Source organism: Triturus cristatus, chromosome 11 (assembly GCF_964204655.1).
Source record: "Triturus cristatus chromosome 11, aTriCri1.1, whole genome shotgun sequence".
NCBI classification, from domain to species: Eukaryota; Metazoa; Chordata; class Amphibia; order Caudata; family Salamandridae; genus Triturus; species Triturus cristatus.
The window spans coordinates 268,914,444-268,929,769 of record NC_140594.1 but is presented as its reverse complement, the minus strand read 5'-3'; the positions used below and the strand labels follow the sequence as shown (position 1 = coordinate 268,929,769).

The window sequence follows — 15,326 nt, the reverse complement described above, 5'->3', positions numbered from 1 at the left end:
CCAATCAACCGGACATTGTTCCACCGTGAGCGGCCCTCTGCATCCTCAATGCGAGCTTCAAGATATCAGATCCGTACTTCATGGGCGTTCTGTTTATCCTGGAATTCTGTGGTTGGCTTCAATTCAGCAACCTCCTGTTCTCTGGCAATGACCCGGTCCTTCAAATTCCGATGGTCCGCATGTAGCAAGTTGAGGTCCAGAGCCAACTTATCTAATTTGGCCTCCATGGATGAGCTAGAGCGCTGGACTGCCTGTAGTATAGCATCCAGATCATCAGGCGGTGTGCACTCCCCCACAGGTTGCGTTGGTTAAGCGTCGCCGGCACCCATCGCTTACGAGGAAGCCCTCGACCCAGTCCCCTCCCTGGAGGATTCTCCCGACCAGTACTGGCTCCTGCTGTCAGCGAGCCCCCCCGCAATACCGTCTCCTTTGCTCAGGGAGGGGTGCACATTCTGGCACTGCTGTAGCATAAGTGCGCACCTCCAGTTGGCTCCTCACAGGCCGGACATCCTGCTGCTCTTTGCGCCCCAGGGCCCGGCTCCCTCACACACCGCCTCGTTCTGCTTTCCAAGGGGAGGGGGGGGAGGGGGAGGGTCTGTGTGGACACACCTCCTCGTTCTGAAGGCAGGGCCCACCCAGACCCAGGCGTTCCATATGGACGATTGCAGCAGTTGTCCCACCACCGCACTCAGGCGCTTCACTGAATTACGCAGGGGCCCCGGCCATCCAGGTCGGGCCGCCCCACGCTCCGTGTGCACCGGAGACCGGCTCCGCCACACGCTGCCTCAGACCACCCCTCTCTGTGGGAGCACTGCATACCCCACTGTCCGGATCGGAAGGCGAAGCCCCGTCACGGGCACCCCGCCCGGGCAAACAAGGCCGCCACACCCAGCTACACGCCGGCGTACCGCTACACCATGGACAGCTCGTGCACTGGATTCCGAGCTGACCCCTGCTAGCTCTCGGGGGTGCAGTAGGGCATCACCCACCGCCCTACAGTGCTAGCTGTCGGCAATAAAGGAGAAATATGCCGGATTGCGGGGACCTGCGCTCTCAGAACACGTTCGCCATGCTGCCCCTGTAGGCCACACCCCCGCTGTACATATAGTTTGTTGTGTAAGGTACATCAGATTACAGAAATCACAATGGAATTGGCAAAGGGAGGGGGTGGGAACATGGAACTTGGACGTGGTTAGAAAGTGCATCATAAAATCATAATTTACATATTTATACCACATATATGTATGATTTGAGGCACCAGGAGAGGAGATATGCTGAAAAGGTGGAGCATGGATTTGAACACAGGTCTCTAGGTTACAAATTCGGAAAATTAATAATTTGACCACGTCCTCAAATAAGGGAGCAGAGGAGGGAGGAACAATGAGCATAAACTGAGTGACAGAAGCTGAAGTCTGGCTTTCAACTCACTATCCTGACCGTCTCCTCTTCTGCTATTCTCAGAATGTTCTCCTTTTTCTTTCCAGTTTTCAGATACCAGTTCTCTTTTCTTAACTTTCTCACTTTTCCTTCCTACTTTCCACAATCCTAATAGTATTAAGGTTGTGAGTGTGTTCCCTCAGAAAACCGGTCCTTGGCTGAATAAACTCTCTGTATACAAGCATTACAACAAACATCCACCCGCTATTGCAAACAGTTTCAAATGTGGCTTCAGAACAATATTGAGTAAAATGGGGGAGAAATTTCAGGTTGCCACCTCTCTCACGGGAACAGTGGAAGCCAACACGTTTATCATTAAATGTGAAGCTGTGTATAATACAAAGACACCTAAAAGAAGTGACTACATATATTATATTTAAAGGGTATATTTCGGAGGGTATTCTTTGATCTTCCATTCCGAATGGTCTTGCTTTCATGGTGCCGTACAATTTTCATTGTGGGGTTTCAGACTCTGAGTGAATCAAACCGTCCAAAGTTATACAAGGATGGGCAATGCCAATAGGTCTGGCTGTAGAGGAACGCTGTATGGTAATGTGAGGTATTACTCGTAGATAGCATGGGAATGCCTATGTATTTGTGTGGAAGCAAAGAACTGCAGAATAATATTGCGGTAGGATAAAAAGTAAAGTGAAAGTTGCATTGTCAATTCAGGCCTAAAAATCCATGTAGGTTGATAACAGCCTTCCTCCCATCTGTGCTGCTGCCAGTGAAAGACAAACACCATAAATTATCCAGACACTTAAATAGCATTACAATGTTCTGTGTGTGCCCCTAGAAAGTTCAAGCACAGCCAGCTGTATAAATGAATAAAATTGTTAGTTGCATGGAGGTCACCCACTTTTTTTGTGGAAGACGACAACTTCTGTCCAATAAAAGCATGCACTCCTGGCTCATAACATGTGGGCGGAGACAAAGCCCCTTTCTAGTGATGCTTACATGACTTTCTGGTGACAGCTGCGCTGTAAAGCCAGCCATTAAAAGGACAACCTCTCATCTCATAACCTCATTCTTCTCAAGGTAAACCTAGGAAGATAATTCAACAAAAGAGCTAGGAGGTCATTTGTTTTTCAGTCAGCAATTCACAGATGAAGCACCTCTTAATCTCAAGATTTTGCACCTTTCTTATTAGCTCACTCTAGACTTCTGACTTCAAGGGATCCCTACCTCCTCATCAATAGCTGGGTGAGGGATAAAGGCGCAAAGCACTTCGAAAGGAAAGGTGCAGTATCTTGCTATATACAGAGCATTGCCAAATTTGCCATAGACTTGCAAAAGAGCCAAATCGTGAGGTTTTGTTTGAGTCCTACTCTTGGATGGAGGCAAGCAATATATTTAATGATTTGCTGATTTTATAAATCAACTTCAGAGCTTGACGGTCGTCTACGTCCTGGATATACATATGAGGGAGTCCTTACCTTGGAAATGGTTGGTCATGCTCTGATAGAAATCCTGAACCGAATCAGACTGCTCCTCTACCAGCATGTCCTGTTAATGGATAATATGGACAAGATAGGACAGGTTCAGTAGAGGCAGCATCTTACTTCCCCAAGAACTTCCATCCGCCACCCTGAACATGGAATACAAATGAAAGCACCTGCATATTGAGACCTTCAGCAATGTATGAAATTGCCATTCTCTCTACAGAGCTTAACTTTCATCAAAGATCAACACTGAAATCAAAATTAGACTACATGCTCCTACGAAGGGCCTGGCTTCTGCAAGTTGTATATACAATTGTCATAATGTATGCCACAGAAAACAGTACTGATTTCAAATAACAAACCGTTCCTACGCCAGCAAAGTTAAGCCCAGGGTTACCTAGTACTATACATGCTGAGCTGAAAAGGCATTTTACCATTCCAGGCAACGTATTACAGTTTTGGATTGGCAGAACATTAAATCCAACCTGCACAAATAAAAGTAGCTTTGGATGCATTTATTTCGCTCTCCTAGAGTTAGACAGTGAAGCAAACAATTATAGAAAAAAGCAGCTAGGTTATAAGTGAATGCACTGCCTAGACATGTCACTATACAGTAGTGAGGGTATTACCCACCTCAGATGGCCAGCTGCCTAAAAGACCATAAAATAAACATATATTCACAAATGTATGAGAGGCAACACAAAGCTGGATTCACTGTGTTAATACAGTTTGAAGCCGATTGGAGAGTCCACACAAAGCTTGTAAGATTCAAGTGTTCTTTAATCCACAATTCGGTACAACCACAGTCACAGCCAACGCGTTTCGCCCAAACATGGGCTTCTTCAGGGCAGATGGTGTAAAACGATGACGCACAGTGGCTGTCGCAAAAAAAAGGTATCTTTTAATAAAGTATACCTTGCCATGTAACGGCATTAAAGCAGTGGAAAGGTGTATGCAGTCATAAGTGAAGTTCTAAGTATTCAAGGAATCCTGGTTATTCGGATTTCAGGTATCGTGTGAATTCCTTCCATGGGGGGGCCTGTAGTGCCGTGGTATCAGTCGTGTTAAGACAACCGTCTCAATACGCCTTTCCACTGCTTTAATGCCATTACATGGCAAGGTATACTTTATTAAAAGATACCTTTTTTCGCGACAGCCACTGTGCGTCATCGTTTTACACCACCTGCCCTGAAGAAGCCCATGTTTGGGCGAAACGCGTTGGCTGCGACTGTGGTTGTACCGAATTGTGGATTAAAGAACACTTTAATCTTACAAGCTTTGTGTGGACTCTCCAATCAGCTTAAAACTGTATTAACACAGTGAATCCAGCTTTGTGTTGACTCTCATACATTTGTGAATATTAAGACAGAGAAGCACAGCTTTATCCAGACACAAGTATAGATCGACACCTAACAGATTGAGAGTGCTGCAAAGATTATGCAACTCGCTAGCTATGAACTATGGGTAGGTCCTGGCACAGGTGAAGTGCTGCTTCTGTTTGCTGAACACATTTCCAATGACTACAGCACTATAAATCTGTTCACCTCAAATGTCAGTTTTTCTATCAAAATTTAACAAGCCGAATAGAACTATGCTACCCATGACTAGCTAAAAAGTAACAAAGCAAATAACGCATTTTGACATTTTTGAAGCAAAAGTTTAAGCATCATCGTATTAGCTACTGCAATCCATGCTGAGCTGAAAAACTCAGAAAGGCTTTGTACCCTTCCAGGCATAGTATTACAGATTTGGTTTGGTGTAGGACCATTCCAGTAATCTGTAATAAGTAAAAGCAGTTCCTGGCACACGTGATCCATGCTTGTTAGTGAAGCATAGCTTTGCCCAAATAAAAGAGGGGCTACCAGCACACGTCATAACCAAACATTCAACAAGCTTGGAGAGCAGCAAAGCAATGCAAATCACAAGCTAGGAACTCTGGTGAGATTATGAGCCTACGTGGAGAGCTGCTTCTGTTTGTGGAGAACAGCATAAATACTCTGATTCGTCCCACCTCAACTGCCTTCTTTTCTAGCAAACCTTTTACAGCGGTTTACACTCTGCAAACAAGGGGTTAAGTCAGTGTAGTGTAACAGCATCACAATAATTAGACTTTGCGAGCAATGCCTCTGTTTCCGATTATAAACTGGTTCTAGAATGAAATGCAAGGCAATAAGATGTATTGTCTCAAGTTAGCTATGCTGTACTGTATAACTAATTAACGTGTGTTTTTTGGTATAGGTGTTCCAAATAACAGGCGTTATTCAGACACATGTATTTTCATTGGAAAGGCATAAATAACGGCACTGACAATAAATCAGGGGACAAATATATAAATCCCAGTAGAAAAAACCCTCCTATATATATATCTTTTTATATGAAATTTTATCATATTAGAGGTGATTGTATATTTAACTATGATGATGTTTTAGTTATTTATGTATTTATGCTTTTTAACAAGTATTTCTAACGCGAAGTATTTTGTTTAGCTCTACTGCTTTGCCAATAATTATCGCAATTGTAACTGATTACGATCCAATCACGACCTGTATATAAACCATGTGCGTCACTGGGGGGTCATGTGATCAAGGCTGTGTGTCAACAGCCGAAACGTTATGCTGACCGTGGAAGAATAAACGAGCACGCTTTATCTACTTGGCACTGTGTGGTCTGTACCTGTTTGAGAAAGGAAAGAGACAGGATTGCTGAAAGTTATCGTTTTTGGTGGAATACGGCCGTTTCCGCCATTACGGACCCTCCTCTCGTTGTTGGGCTGGCTCCGGTTACGGCTGACCTCGCTGCTGCGATTTGGTTTCTCACCCGGAAGGAGTAGAAGAATAGCCAGCCCCCCGCACCTGGAATCGAAAAACAGCACAAGTTTCCGCAAACCTTAGAGGGACCTGAGAAGCCTTGTGGATGTCGGAGGACGTTCTCGGGAGCTATCGAGGATCCTTTTGTTTGGTAAGCGAACAGTGCTGATTACAAGAGATTAAATAAGCGGGTGAAAGGATTGTGCCCGAGTAATTTTCTATTTGCCAATACGCGGAGAATCCAATTAGCGTTTGGCAGTAGCTGCTTAGTGAGTTTATACTCCATTTAACATGTCTACGTCAGCGGAGACTCTCCGGAGCCGTGAAGCACTAGCTGATGCCTTATTTCTTAATTTGCCGAATATGAATGACAATATTCGCATGGACAAAGCAGATTCAAAATCCCCTAATGATGTTAAAACCTTAACAAAGAAATTGGAAAAGTTGCTTCGTAATGAAATCACCAAATGGTGGGAAAAACGTTCATTAGAGCAATATAAGGAAGTAGGACGAGTACCACGGGGGTTAAGGGTTTTGATAGCTCCATCGTTTGAAAACCCTAACCCCTTAATGCTGAAGGAATGGGCGACCAATAATTTGGAAGCGTCAATGAACATGGTATGTATCCTGATAAAGTACGCTGAAATAGACCGCAAAGAAATTTTGAAGGAGCTAGAGCAACTTAATCAGGACTTGGATCAACATGAAAACCAAGAATTCGTAAAAAAGAGTAGAGATGAAATAAGCAGTCGCCTGGTCAAATATGAAGAAACCATAAGAACACGCAAACAATTCAAATTTGCGCGGGATAAACGCGATTACGAAACAGGGAGAATTTTCACATTTGCCCGCAAGTATGACTCAGCAAAAAGGCAGGCATTAGTAGAAAAGACCCCTACAGTTTCAGTTCAAAATAGTACTGAGAATGAGGTTTCGGACGTGGATTCCAGTCCAGTGACCAGCAGTGTGGATTCAGATGATGGAGATTCCACTAATACCACACCTATACAAACAGCGACAAACTACTCACCTTCAGAAGAGTTGGGTTTTTTAATAGAGGACAGACGACAAACCTTAAGGCCGCGGCTACAACAAAAAGAAGCATCAGCAAAAATGAGCGGCGCAAACAAAGGCGGAAATGCAAAAGGGCGAGGCTTCGCCAAGAGAGGCAGGGGAAAGAAGTGGTAAATAATAATTCTGGATCACCAATCCCGGACAACACGGTAGTAAACTTATCTGATATGGAGCTATCTAAAGCAGAGTCCCAGCTTCTATCTTTGGGTTTGTCCTACTGTCCTCGCAACAGCTTTAATTACATACAAACAAGAATTGACGTTTTTAAATTCATTCGAAAATTAAAACTACAGAAATACTTTAAGCTCAACAAAGTGCAAGAACAAGCAACCAGTATTTCTTCAACACAACAACCAATAAAAAAATTTCAAGCAGCAGATGTTGGTATTTTGAAAACTATACTTGCCTTATCTACAGATGATGTAAACAATATAAACACTACTCAGGAAAATCTAACTTCCATGGGCATAACTAGCAACCTACCATGTAACAGCCATTTTAAACCTCCTTCAACATTTATACCACTTATGCCTAAAGACGCTATTGACACTTTCAATGATATAGTAGTAGAGGAATTGAAAACACTACAAATTATGTCATCTCGCAAACAAAGGAGATACAAATATATGGAAGCACAATATGCGAAACTTATGAAGAAATTAAGAAGCAATTCTAATTTAATCATTAACAAGGCAGACAAAGGAGGCAATATTGTGATCTGGCCACGTACACTTTACATGGAAGAAGCAAAAAGACATTTGGAAGATACTTTATGTTACAGAAAAAGCTCAGCTATGGATGTGAGGAACTTAAAGGAAAATGTGTTTAAAGAATTAAATCAGTGGAAAAGAGATGGCCTTTTAACCAAACAAGAATTGGGTTACCTCAAAAATGAATTTCCAATCACACCGACTCTTTATTTTATCCCTAAAATTCATAAGCAGGTGGTGCCGGTTCCAGGGCGACCGATCATTTCGGCTCAAAGAAGCCTTTTGGAACCCATATCGAAATATGTAGATTATTTTTTGCACGAATCAGTGGAGAATTTACCCTCTTTTATAAAAGATACAGGACATTTTTTATCGAAATTAAAGGAAGTAAAATGGGAAAATGATTATGTGTTAGTAGTCATGGACATATGTACCCTATATACCAGTATTCATCATACTGATGGATTGAATGCGGTTAAACATTTTTTGGATAAACGTAGCATTGATTATTGCAAACACAATGTTATGATCTTACGTATGATACAAATATGTTTAGAGAACAATTACTTCCTATTTAATAAGGAGATCTATCAGCAACAGAGAGGAGTTGCCATGGGGGCTTGTTTTTCCCCATCTTATGCCTGCCTCCATGTTGGATGGTGGGAGGAACAAGTCCTCAGAGGCACCCACAAAACAATTTTTGACACTAATGTGATTGAATTTTGGCGGTTTATTGATGACATTTGTATGATATGGAAGGGTACTGAGGATTCTGTAACCTCCTTCATCAATGTATTAAACCAGAACAATCTGAACCTACAATTCACTGCTGATATTAGTCTATGTTCTGTCCAATTTTTGGACGTGGAGATCTACATCAGGGATAACGAAATTCAGACCAGGCTACATAGAAAATTAACAGCAGGGAACTCAATCCTCCATGCCAGTAGTGCTCACCCTGGTCACCTTATAAAAAGTATACCTTACGGTGAATTCCTCCGCATGCGTAGAATCTGTAGCTCTGATGAGGATCTGAAAATATGTCAGGATGAGGCCCAATTGAGATTTTTAGCTCGAGGCTATCACTTAAAAGAGCTAATTCAGTCCAAAGATAAGGCGAACGTCCGTACTAGAGAAGAATGTTTGAACACAACTGCTATTTCTAAAAATAAAAAAAAGAGTCAAACTAACACGGATGAGGATTCACCGACTAACCAAGGTGGAGTAAGACTTATCACAACTTACAATGTAGAAGAAAAGAAAATAAGGGGTATTATTACAAAACACTGGCCATTGTTGAAAACTGATATAACTTTAGCTCCCTTAATTCCAAACAATCCTCTCATTACCTTTAGAAGAGCGCCCTCAATGAGAGATGCACTAGTCAAATCTAACCCTGAGGTAACTACTTCCACCAATTGGTTATCCAACAAATCAGGGTTTCACAAATGTATCTCATGCAGGGCTTGTAAGTTTGGCATTAATACCACTGAATACATTAGTATCTTTGAGAAAAATCCCATTAAAATTCAAAGTCTCTTTACTTGCCGCACGGATTATGCAGTATACGTGTTGGAATGCACCTGTAAAATGAAATATGTAGGCAGTACGAAGTTACAGGTGTTTAACCGTATCTTGCAACATTTAAGAGCGATAGTCAATTCCGATGAGGCCTATCCGGTAGCTCGCCATTTTAAATTAGTACACAATAAAAATTTAAATGACCTATGCTATTATGTAATTGACTCCGTGAAAAAGAATATAAGAGGCGGTAACAGAGAGAAACAACTTAGGCAACTTGAATCTAAATACATTCTTCTCTTGGATACTAGAATTCCGAAAGGATTAAACACAGGAGAGGATTTACATAATTTTTTATAATTTGTTATAAGAATATGTATAATAAGAATAGCTGTTTATAAGAAAATGTATGATATTTTGGAATGTTTTACTCTTTCCTGTGCATCCTATTACCTGTATTCACTAGGGAGTTAACTGAATTTTAGTAATTTCCATAAGCTTTTACCATCATAAATTTTAGAACTGGGTGATCTTATCTGTTTACATATTCATGATAGTTTTTATTGAATGTAATGCAATGAATTTCATTCAACTAATAGATCATGTTTATTGACTTAGGAACAGTCATTTGTTAGGCATCAGAAGGATAATATTTGTCAATATTTTAGTCTTTTTTCTCACTATTTTTAGCACTTATTTTTATCTGTGTCGTGATTTGGGATGTTATATAGAATATATTTTTCTATATACACTGTTTGCACTTTATCTCACTGTGAGACAATATTTTCAGCATTTGCACTTTATATTGATCAGTTACGCCTTAAAATTTTGGATATGTATTAGAGCAGTAATCAGGCAAGAGAGTATTTATCGTGTCACTACGGCACTGACAATAAATCAGGGGACAAATATATAAATCCCAGTAGAAAAAACCCTCCTATATATATCTTTTTATATGAAATTTTATCATATTAGAGGTGATTGTATATTTAACTATGATGATGTTTTAGTTATTTATGTATTTATGCTTTTTAACAAGTATTTCTAACGCGAAGTATTTTGTTTAGCTCTACTGCTTTGCCAATAATTATCGCAATTGTAACTGATTACGATCCAATCACGACCTGTATATAAACCATGTGCGTCACTGGGGGGTCATGTGATCAAGGCTGTGTGTCAACAGCCGAAACGTTATGCTGACCGTGGAAGAATAAACGAGCACGCTTTATCTACTTGGCACTGTGTGGTCTGTACCTGTTTGAGAAAGGAAAGAGACAGGATTGCTGAAAGTTATATATATATATATATATATACACACACACACACACACACACATACACATACATTTATGATTTTTAAAAGAATCAAAATTGTCACTCTTTAGTAAAATTAACAAGCTAAACTAACATTTTAAATTAAGGAAAATAAGAAATGGAAGGGCAATGTAGCTGGGTAGGCGGCGGCCTTTACGTGCTGGGAAAAACTGACGCTGGTCTTTGAAGGAGGCACATATCTCATCCTATCCGGTTAGTGGCAGTTGCTGCAGCTCTTTTCGATGGAGACTCAGGATCCAAGCAAAGAGGCAATCAAGGTCTCCATGTGTGTACTGGGAAAGGCAGGTTGCCTAAGATTTCCGGCACTGAAATTACTTGATTGTTGCTGGAGTGGATATTGCTGTATCCTACTTCCATGAACATTGGGACCACTGGTCTTCGAAAAATACCGTTGCAGTGGTCTCATGTGGAGAAGAGCAATTTTAAACAATAAAATACAGGACTCCATCAACACGAAGAAAGTGGGAACTTAGCTGGCTGTTGGGTATTGTAACTCCTGAGAATTGAGACAATTCAGGCAGATGGAAGATGGTGTCTGCTGCAAAGGAAACTTACTTGCCGTTTGTGTTGGCCATATCAGGATAGCAGATGGACAGAGCTGATTTGACATAACTGACTTGCAACCCCAGGTGCAAGAACATGGCGATTGTATACTTAAAATGATCACGGCCCTGTTGAAGTGTAGGACCTTTATGAACCAGTCTTCAAGATATGGTTAGATAAGGATGTTCATACTTCGTATTTGTGCCACCATTACTGCCGTGCACTTTTTAAAAAAAACTCTTAGCAGACTTTAGACCAAATGGAATTATATATTGTTTAGGATAGCTGCCCACCAAAAGTCTTAGAAACGTTTTGAAGTTTTGCAGCAACTGAAACCAGACAACAGATGTACTAAAGGTCTATGGCACACATCCTATCTACTATGGAATTGGGAGAGATCTGGTGGATCTAAGCATATGCTGAAAACGTTCTCAATTTTTCATTGTATCCATTTGTTGGTTGACTTGTGCTCGAGAAAGGGTCTGAACTCGCTCTTCGGTCTATTCTTTTGGATGTGGGAACAGTCTTCATGGCCTGCCTATATCATAATCATACACAGTAGGCTGGGTCTACGAAGGTATCACCACCATGTATCAGAATAAGCTGCGGTCCAAATGCCTATATCTTTTGGTATTTTGAACTCCCCTCTTTTCTTAGCTTGAGGTAGTCACCTATATCATAGACTGTTTATCTCGTGCAGAAGAGGCTTTTCACGGAAACAATTAGATTTTTTCAGAGGTACTTCTCCTTGGGGTTGGGAGGGGGGGAATGAGGGTTGAGGGGGAGAGAAGTTCCTGAACTTGACAAAAGCCAGCTTGCAGAACATTCAGCAGTGATCTGTCTTTCATGATCCTTTGTCACTCCTGTAGATGCTTCCCTCTACTGGACTGGCATGCCACGATAGACTAAAAAAATGGCACTCCTTCCCTGCAGCTGCAGAGTGTTGATGACCTAATTTTACGCTCAGTTGTGAGGAAAGGCCATAGTATGTTCAAGTAGACCTTGAATTAAAAGGCTTCTTAAGTTGAGAAGCAGATCCCTCTCCCTTGCGGTGCTCTTAGCCAAACGCAGCATCGCCATGCATTGGCGTTCCCCCACCGGTCCACCGTTGGCGGCTTGGGTGGGAGCTACACACGAATGGGCGGCGGAGGAGGAGACATTGCGGGAGGAGGAGGTGAGAGGGACCCGCAAACACCCTATATCAATGGAATGGGCCATGCTATTATATCAGTTCAGGCAGCTATCCCCGGAGCAGACCCAACAGACGGCCCACCCACATCGTCAGCCCTGCACACGCAGTCACAGACCCTACCCAACTAATCTTTCGAAATCCCGACCACATGAGCTCATCACAAGCCCCAGCATCAGGTATGCTATCGCAGTTTTAGGTCGAACAAAATAGGATAGACAATCATGAGTCACAGAGGTGCCTTACTCATACAATGTTTCATACCCTCGCTAGCGTAACTGGATATGTTCTTCCATGCCTGTCCCCTAGTTTACGCCTGCGTTACACCCCAGTTCCTGTGCCATATCTGGAACCTGAGAAAACAGGGTATATACATCACGATATATCTGTACATTGTTTATGCTCCCCGTTGACGAATCACCAGTATATACAGTTGATATGTATCACCACTGGATGTACAATCTGACATGGCTATTTGAAAGTTTTGTATGATGTACAATGTGTGAAATATGAAAATGGCAATAAAATAAAAATAAAAAAAGTTGAGAAGCAGATCTTGGAGGAAGCAGCTTGAAAATAGCTGATGTCTTCACTGGTGGCATAGGCTTATTCAATTATCAATCTGGATTTCAATCAATCAATCTGGATTTGCTAGCGCGGCTAATCACCCGTGAGGTATCCAGATCCAGAGTACTGCTAAAGAGAGCTCAGTTGAACATCCAGGTCTTGAGTCCATATTTGAATTCCAGCAGAGATGATGAGGTCCGTAGGTGAAGAGGGAGTCCCATAGCAGGATGACCCTATGTGTAAGTTATCTTCTATGAGAGTGACTGGATATGTGACAAGAAAATCAATGTGGATGATGCATGTGAACAGAGCGAGACATTCTGGGTAAAGCTCATCCAGGCAGAAAGGTAAGCGGTGGAGTATATTTAATAGCAGAGATGGAGCCAGAGGCCTTCGTCGAGGAGAAGCAGCATGGCTGCTGGAGGAAACACTATCGAGGTCATGTAAATTGTGGAAGTACATCCTTCTTGTTGAGATTCATGATAAGAGCCCAAGAGGAGAGTTTCTATGAGGGAAAGACAAATCTGCAAACTCTACCAGAGGGATGCCATCTCCGGTAGTAGAGTAAGACCTCAAGAGCTCTGAATTCAAAGTTAGTGGTTAGCATCTGGTTGGTCTTGTCACAAGTTGAGACTTGAATGACACTGAACGTTTTGTCAACATGTCTTTCAGAGGCATATTTGTAACGGTCGATTGTCTCCTGAACGCCCAGTAACCAGACAGGGAACAAGTGGCAACTATTTGTCTGCGATGTCCTTGATCTTGATGCGGACAGTGAGCAGTGGTGTCCATAGTTCCTTTATCGCTTAATAGTTCTCTCTCTGCAGAGATGGTAGTCTCAGCTAAGGTAGAATGAGCCTCTTTTCCATGCTCACTGGCCCCTCTTTATATAGATGTCTAGTTAACTCAGATCTTTTCTGCTCTGAAGCTTCATCTTTTCTCTATCAGAGGTTTTTCTAGACATCTTTTGAAAGATAAAAGCTGAGTTATGTATACTGGCTCAAACACACAATCACTGAAATACACCAGTTATAGTATGCAACGTACACAATGCACCCAATAACTCATGCCACTCACCATGTTTAACTCTTGCTTGACTAACTTTTCCCTAGTACCACTAGCAAATGGAAGTTGTGTATGGCTAGCAACGTGAATAATGTCGTGTGTATATGCTTCAAACAGTTTCATACCATTATTTCTCAAAAACTTTCCCCACACCAATAAAAGCACACGCTCCGAGTGAAATTCTACTTGCATGCCAAGTTTGGTGTAAATCCATGGAGCATTTTTTGCTGTAGGCACACATAAAATTCTTATAGGCGCTAAAGAGGTAAATATATTTTTTCACCCCCCCTTAACATAAGCAAATTGCACATTTGGTGCAGATCCACCCGTAGGAACAACAGTTAGATACATTTTTTTTAAAAATGGCCCTTCATTGGGAAGCACGGTTGAACCAGATCTACACTGTGGCAAATACCACTGTACAATGTAGATATTTTTTCTTCCAAAGTTGGCCACATACGACAAATAGACAGGCAAACAACATTTTTACCTGTGGACCTTTAGTACCCTATGGCTTTGGATGCCCAGTTGAGTAGCAGTTTTTTTCCATTACTATTTCCAACCTTGATTTAAATTTTCATATTTTAAATCCACATTTTGGTCAAGATTCTCATTAGAAGTTAGCTCCTAAGAGCGATTTCACGTTTCTTGGGCTTGTACGAGGAGCCCAGCATGGGTTGGGCGGCCCCTTGTCTGTAATTCAGCATCAATCAATCAAGCATTTATATAGCGCACTACTCACCCAGAGGGTCTCAAGGCGCTGGGGGAGGGGGGGGGTCCGCTACTGCTCGAACAGCCAGGTCTTGAGCTGCTTCCTGAAGGCGAGGTGGTCCTGGGTCAGGCGGAGGTGGGTCGGGAGGGAGTTCCATGTCTTGGCGGCGAGGTAGGAGAAGGACCGTCCCCCCCGTGGTGGCTCTTCGGATGCGGGGGACGGCGGCAAGGGCGTGGCCGGACGATCGAAGCTGGCGATTGGGTGCGTAGAAGTTGAGGCGGCTGTTGAGGTATCCTGGGCCTTGGTTGTGTAGGGCTTTGTGTGCGTGGGTGAGGAGTCGGAAGGTGATCCTCTTGTTGACCGGGAGCCAGTGCAGGTCTCTCAGGTGTCCGGAGATGTGGCCGCGACGGGGGATGTCCAGGATGAGTCGTGCTGAGGCGTTCTGGATCCGCTGGAGTCTCTTCTGGAGTTTGGCGGTGGTTCCGGCGTAGAGGGCGTTGCCGTAGTCCAGACGGCTGGTGACGAGGGCCTGGGTGACCGTCTTCCTGGTCTCGGTGGGGATCCACCGGAAGATCTTACGTAGCATGCGCAGGATGTTGAAGCACGATGAGGAGACGGCGTTGACTTGTCTGGTCATGGAGAGGGAGGAGTCCAGGATGAAGCCCAGGTTGCGTGCGTGGTCTGTTGGTTTGGGTGCGCTGCCTAGGGCGGGGGGCCACCACGAGTCGTCCCAGGCGGTGGGTGAGGATCCCAGGATGAGGACTTCCGTCTTGTCCGAGTTCAGTTTCAGGCGGCTGTTCCTCATCCATTCGGCTACCTCTTTCATCCCTTCGTGAAGGTTGGCTCTGGCGGTGGCGGGGTCGTTGGTGAGGGAGAGAATCAGCTGGGTGTCGTCGGCGTAGGAGATGATGTGGAGGTTGTGCTG

General features: G+C 43.0%; 1 protein-coding gene across 3 annotated transcripts in view; it reads right to left on the bottom strand.

The window, feature by feature from the left end:
* Positions 1-15,326, bottom strand: part of LOC146783991 (rab5 GDP/GTP exchange factor-like) — a 161,950-nt gene that overhangs the window by 119,199 nt on the left and 27,425 nt on the right. For all 3 annotated transcript variants that reach the window (XM_085633191.1, XM_085633192.1, XM_085633194.1), the window contains exon 5: positions 2,874-2,943. In XM_085633191.1, coding sequence (XP_085489317.1) covers positions 2,874-2,943 — 70 coding nt within the window. The remainder of the gene's footprint in view (positions 1-2,873; positions 2,944-15,326) is intronic.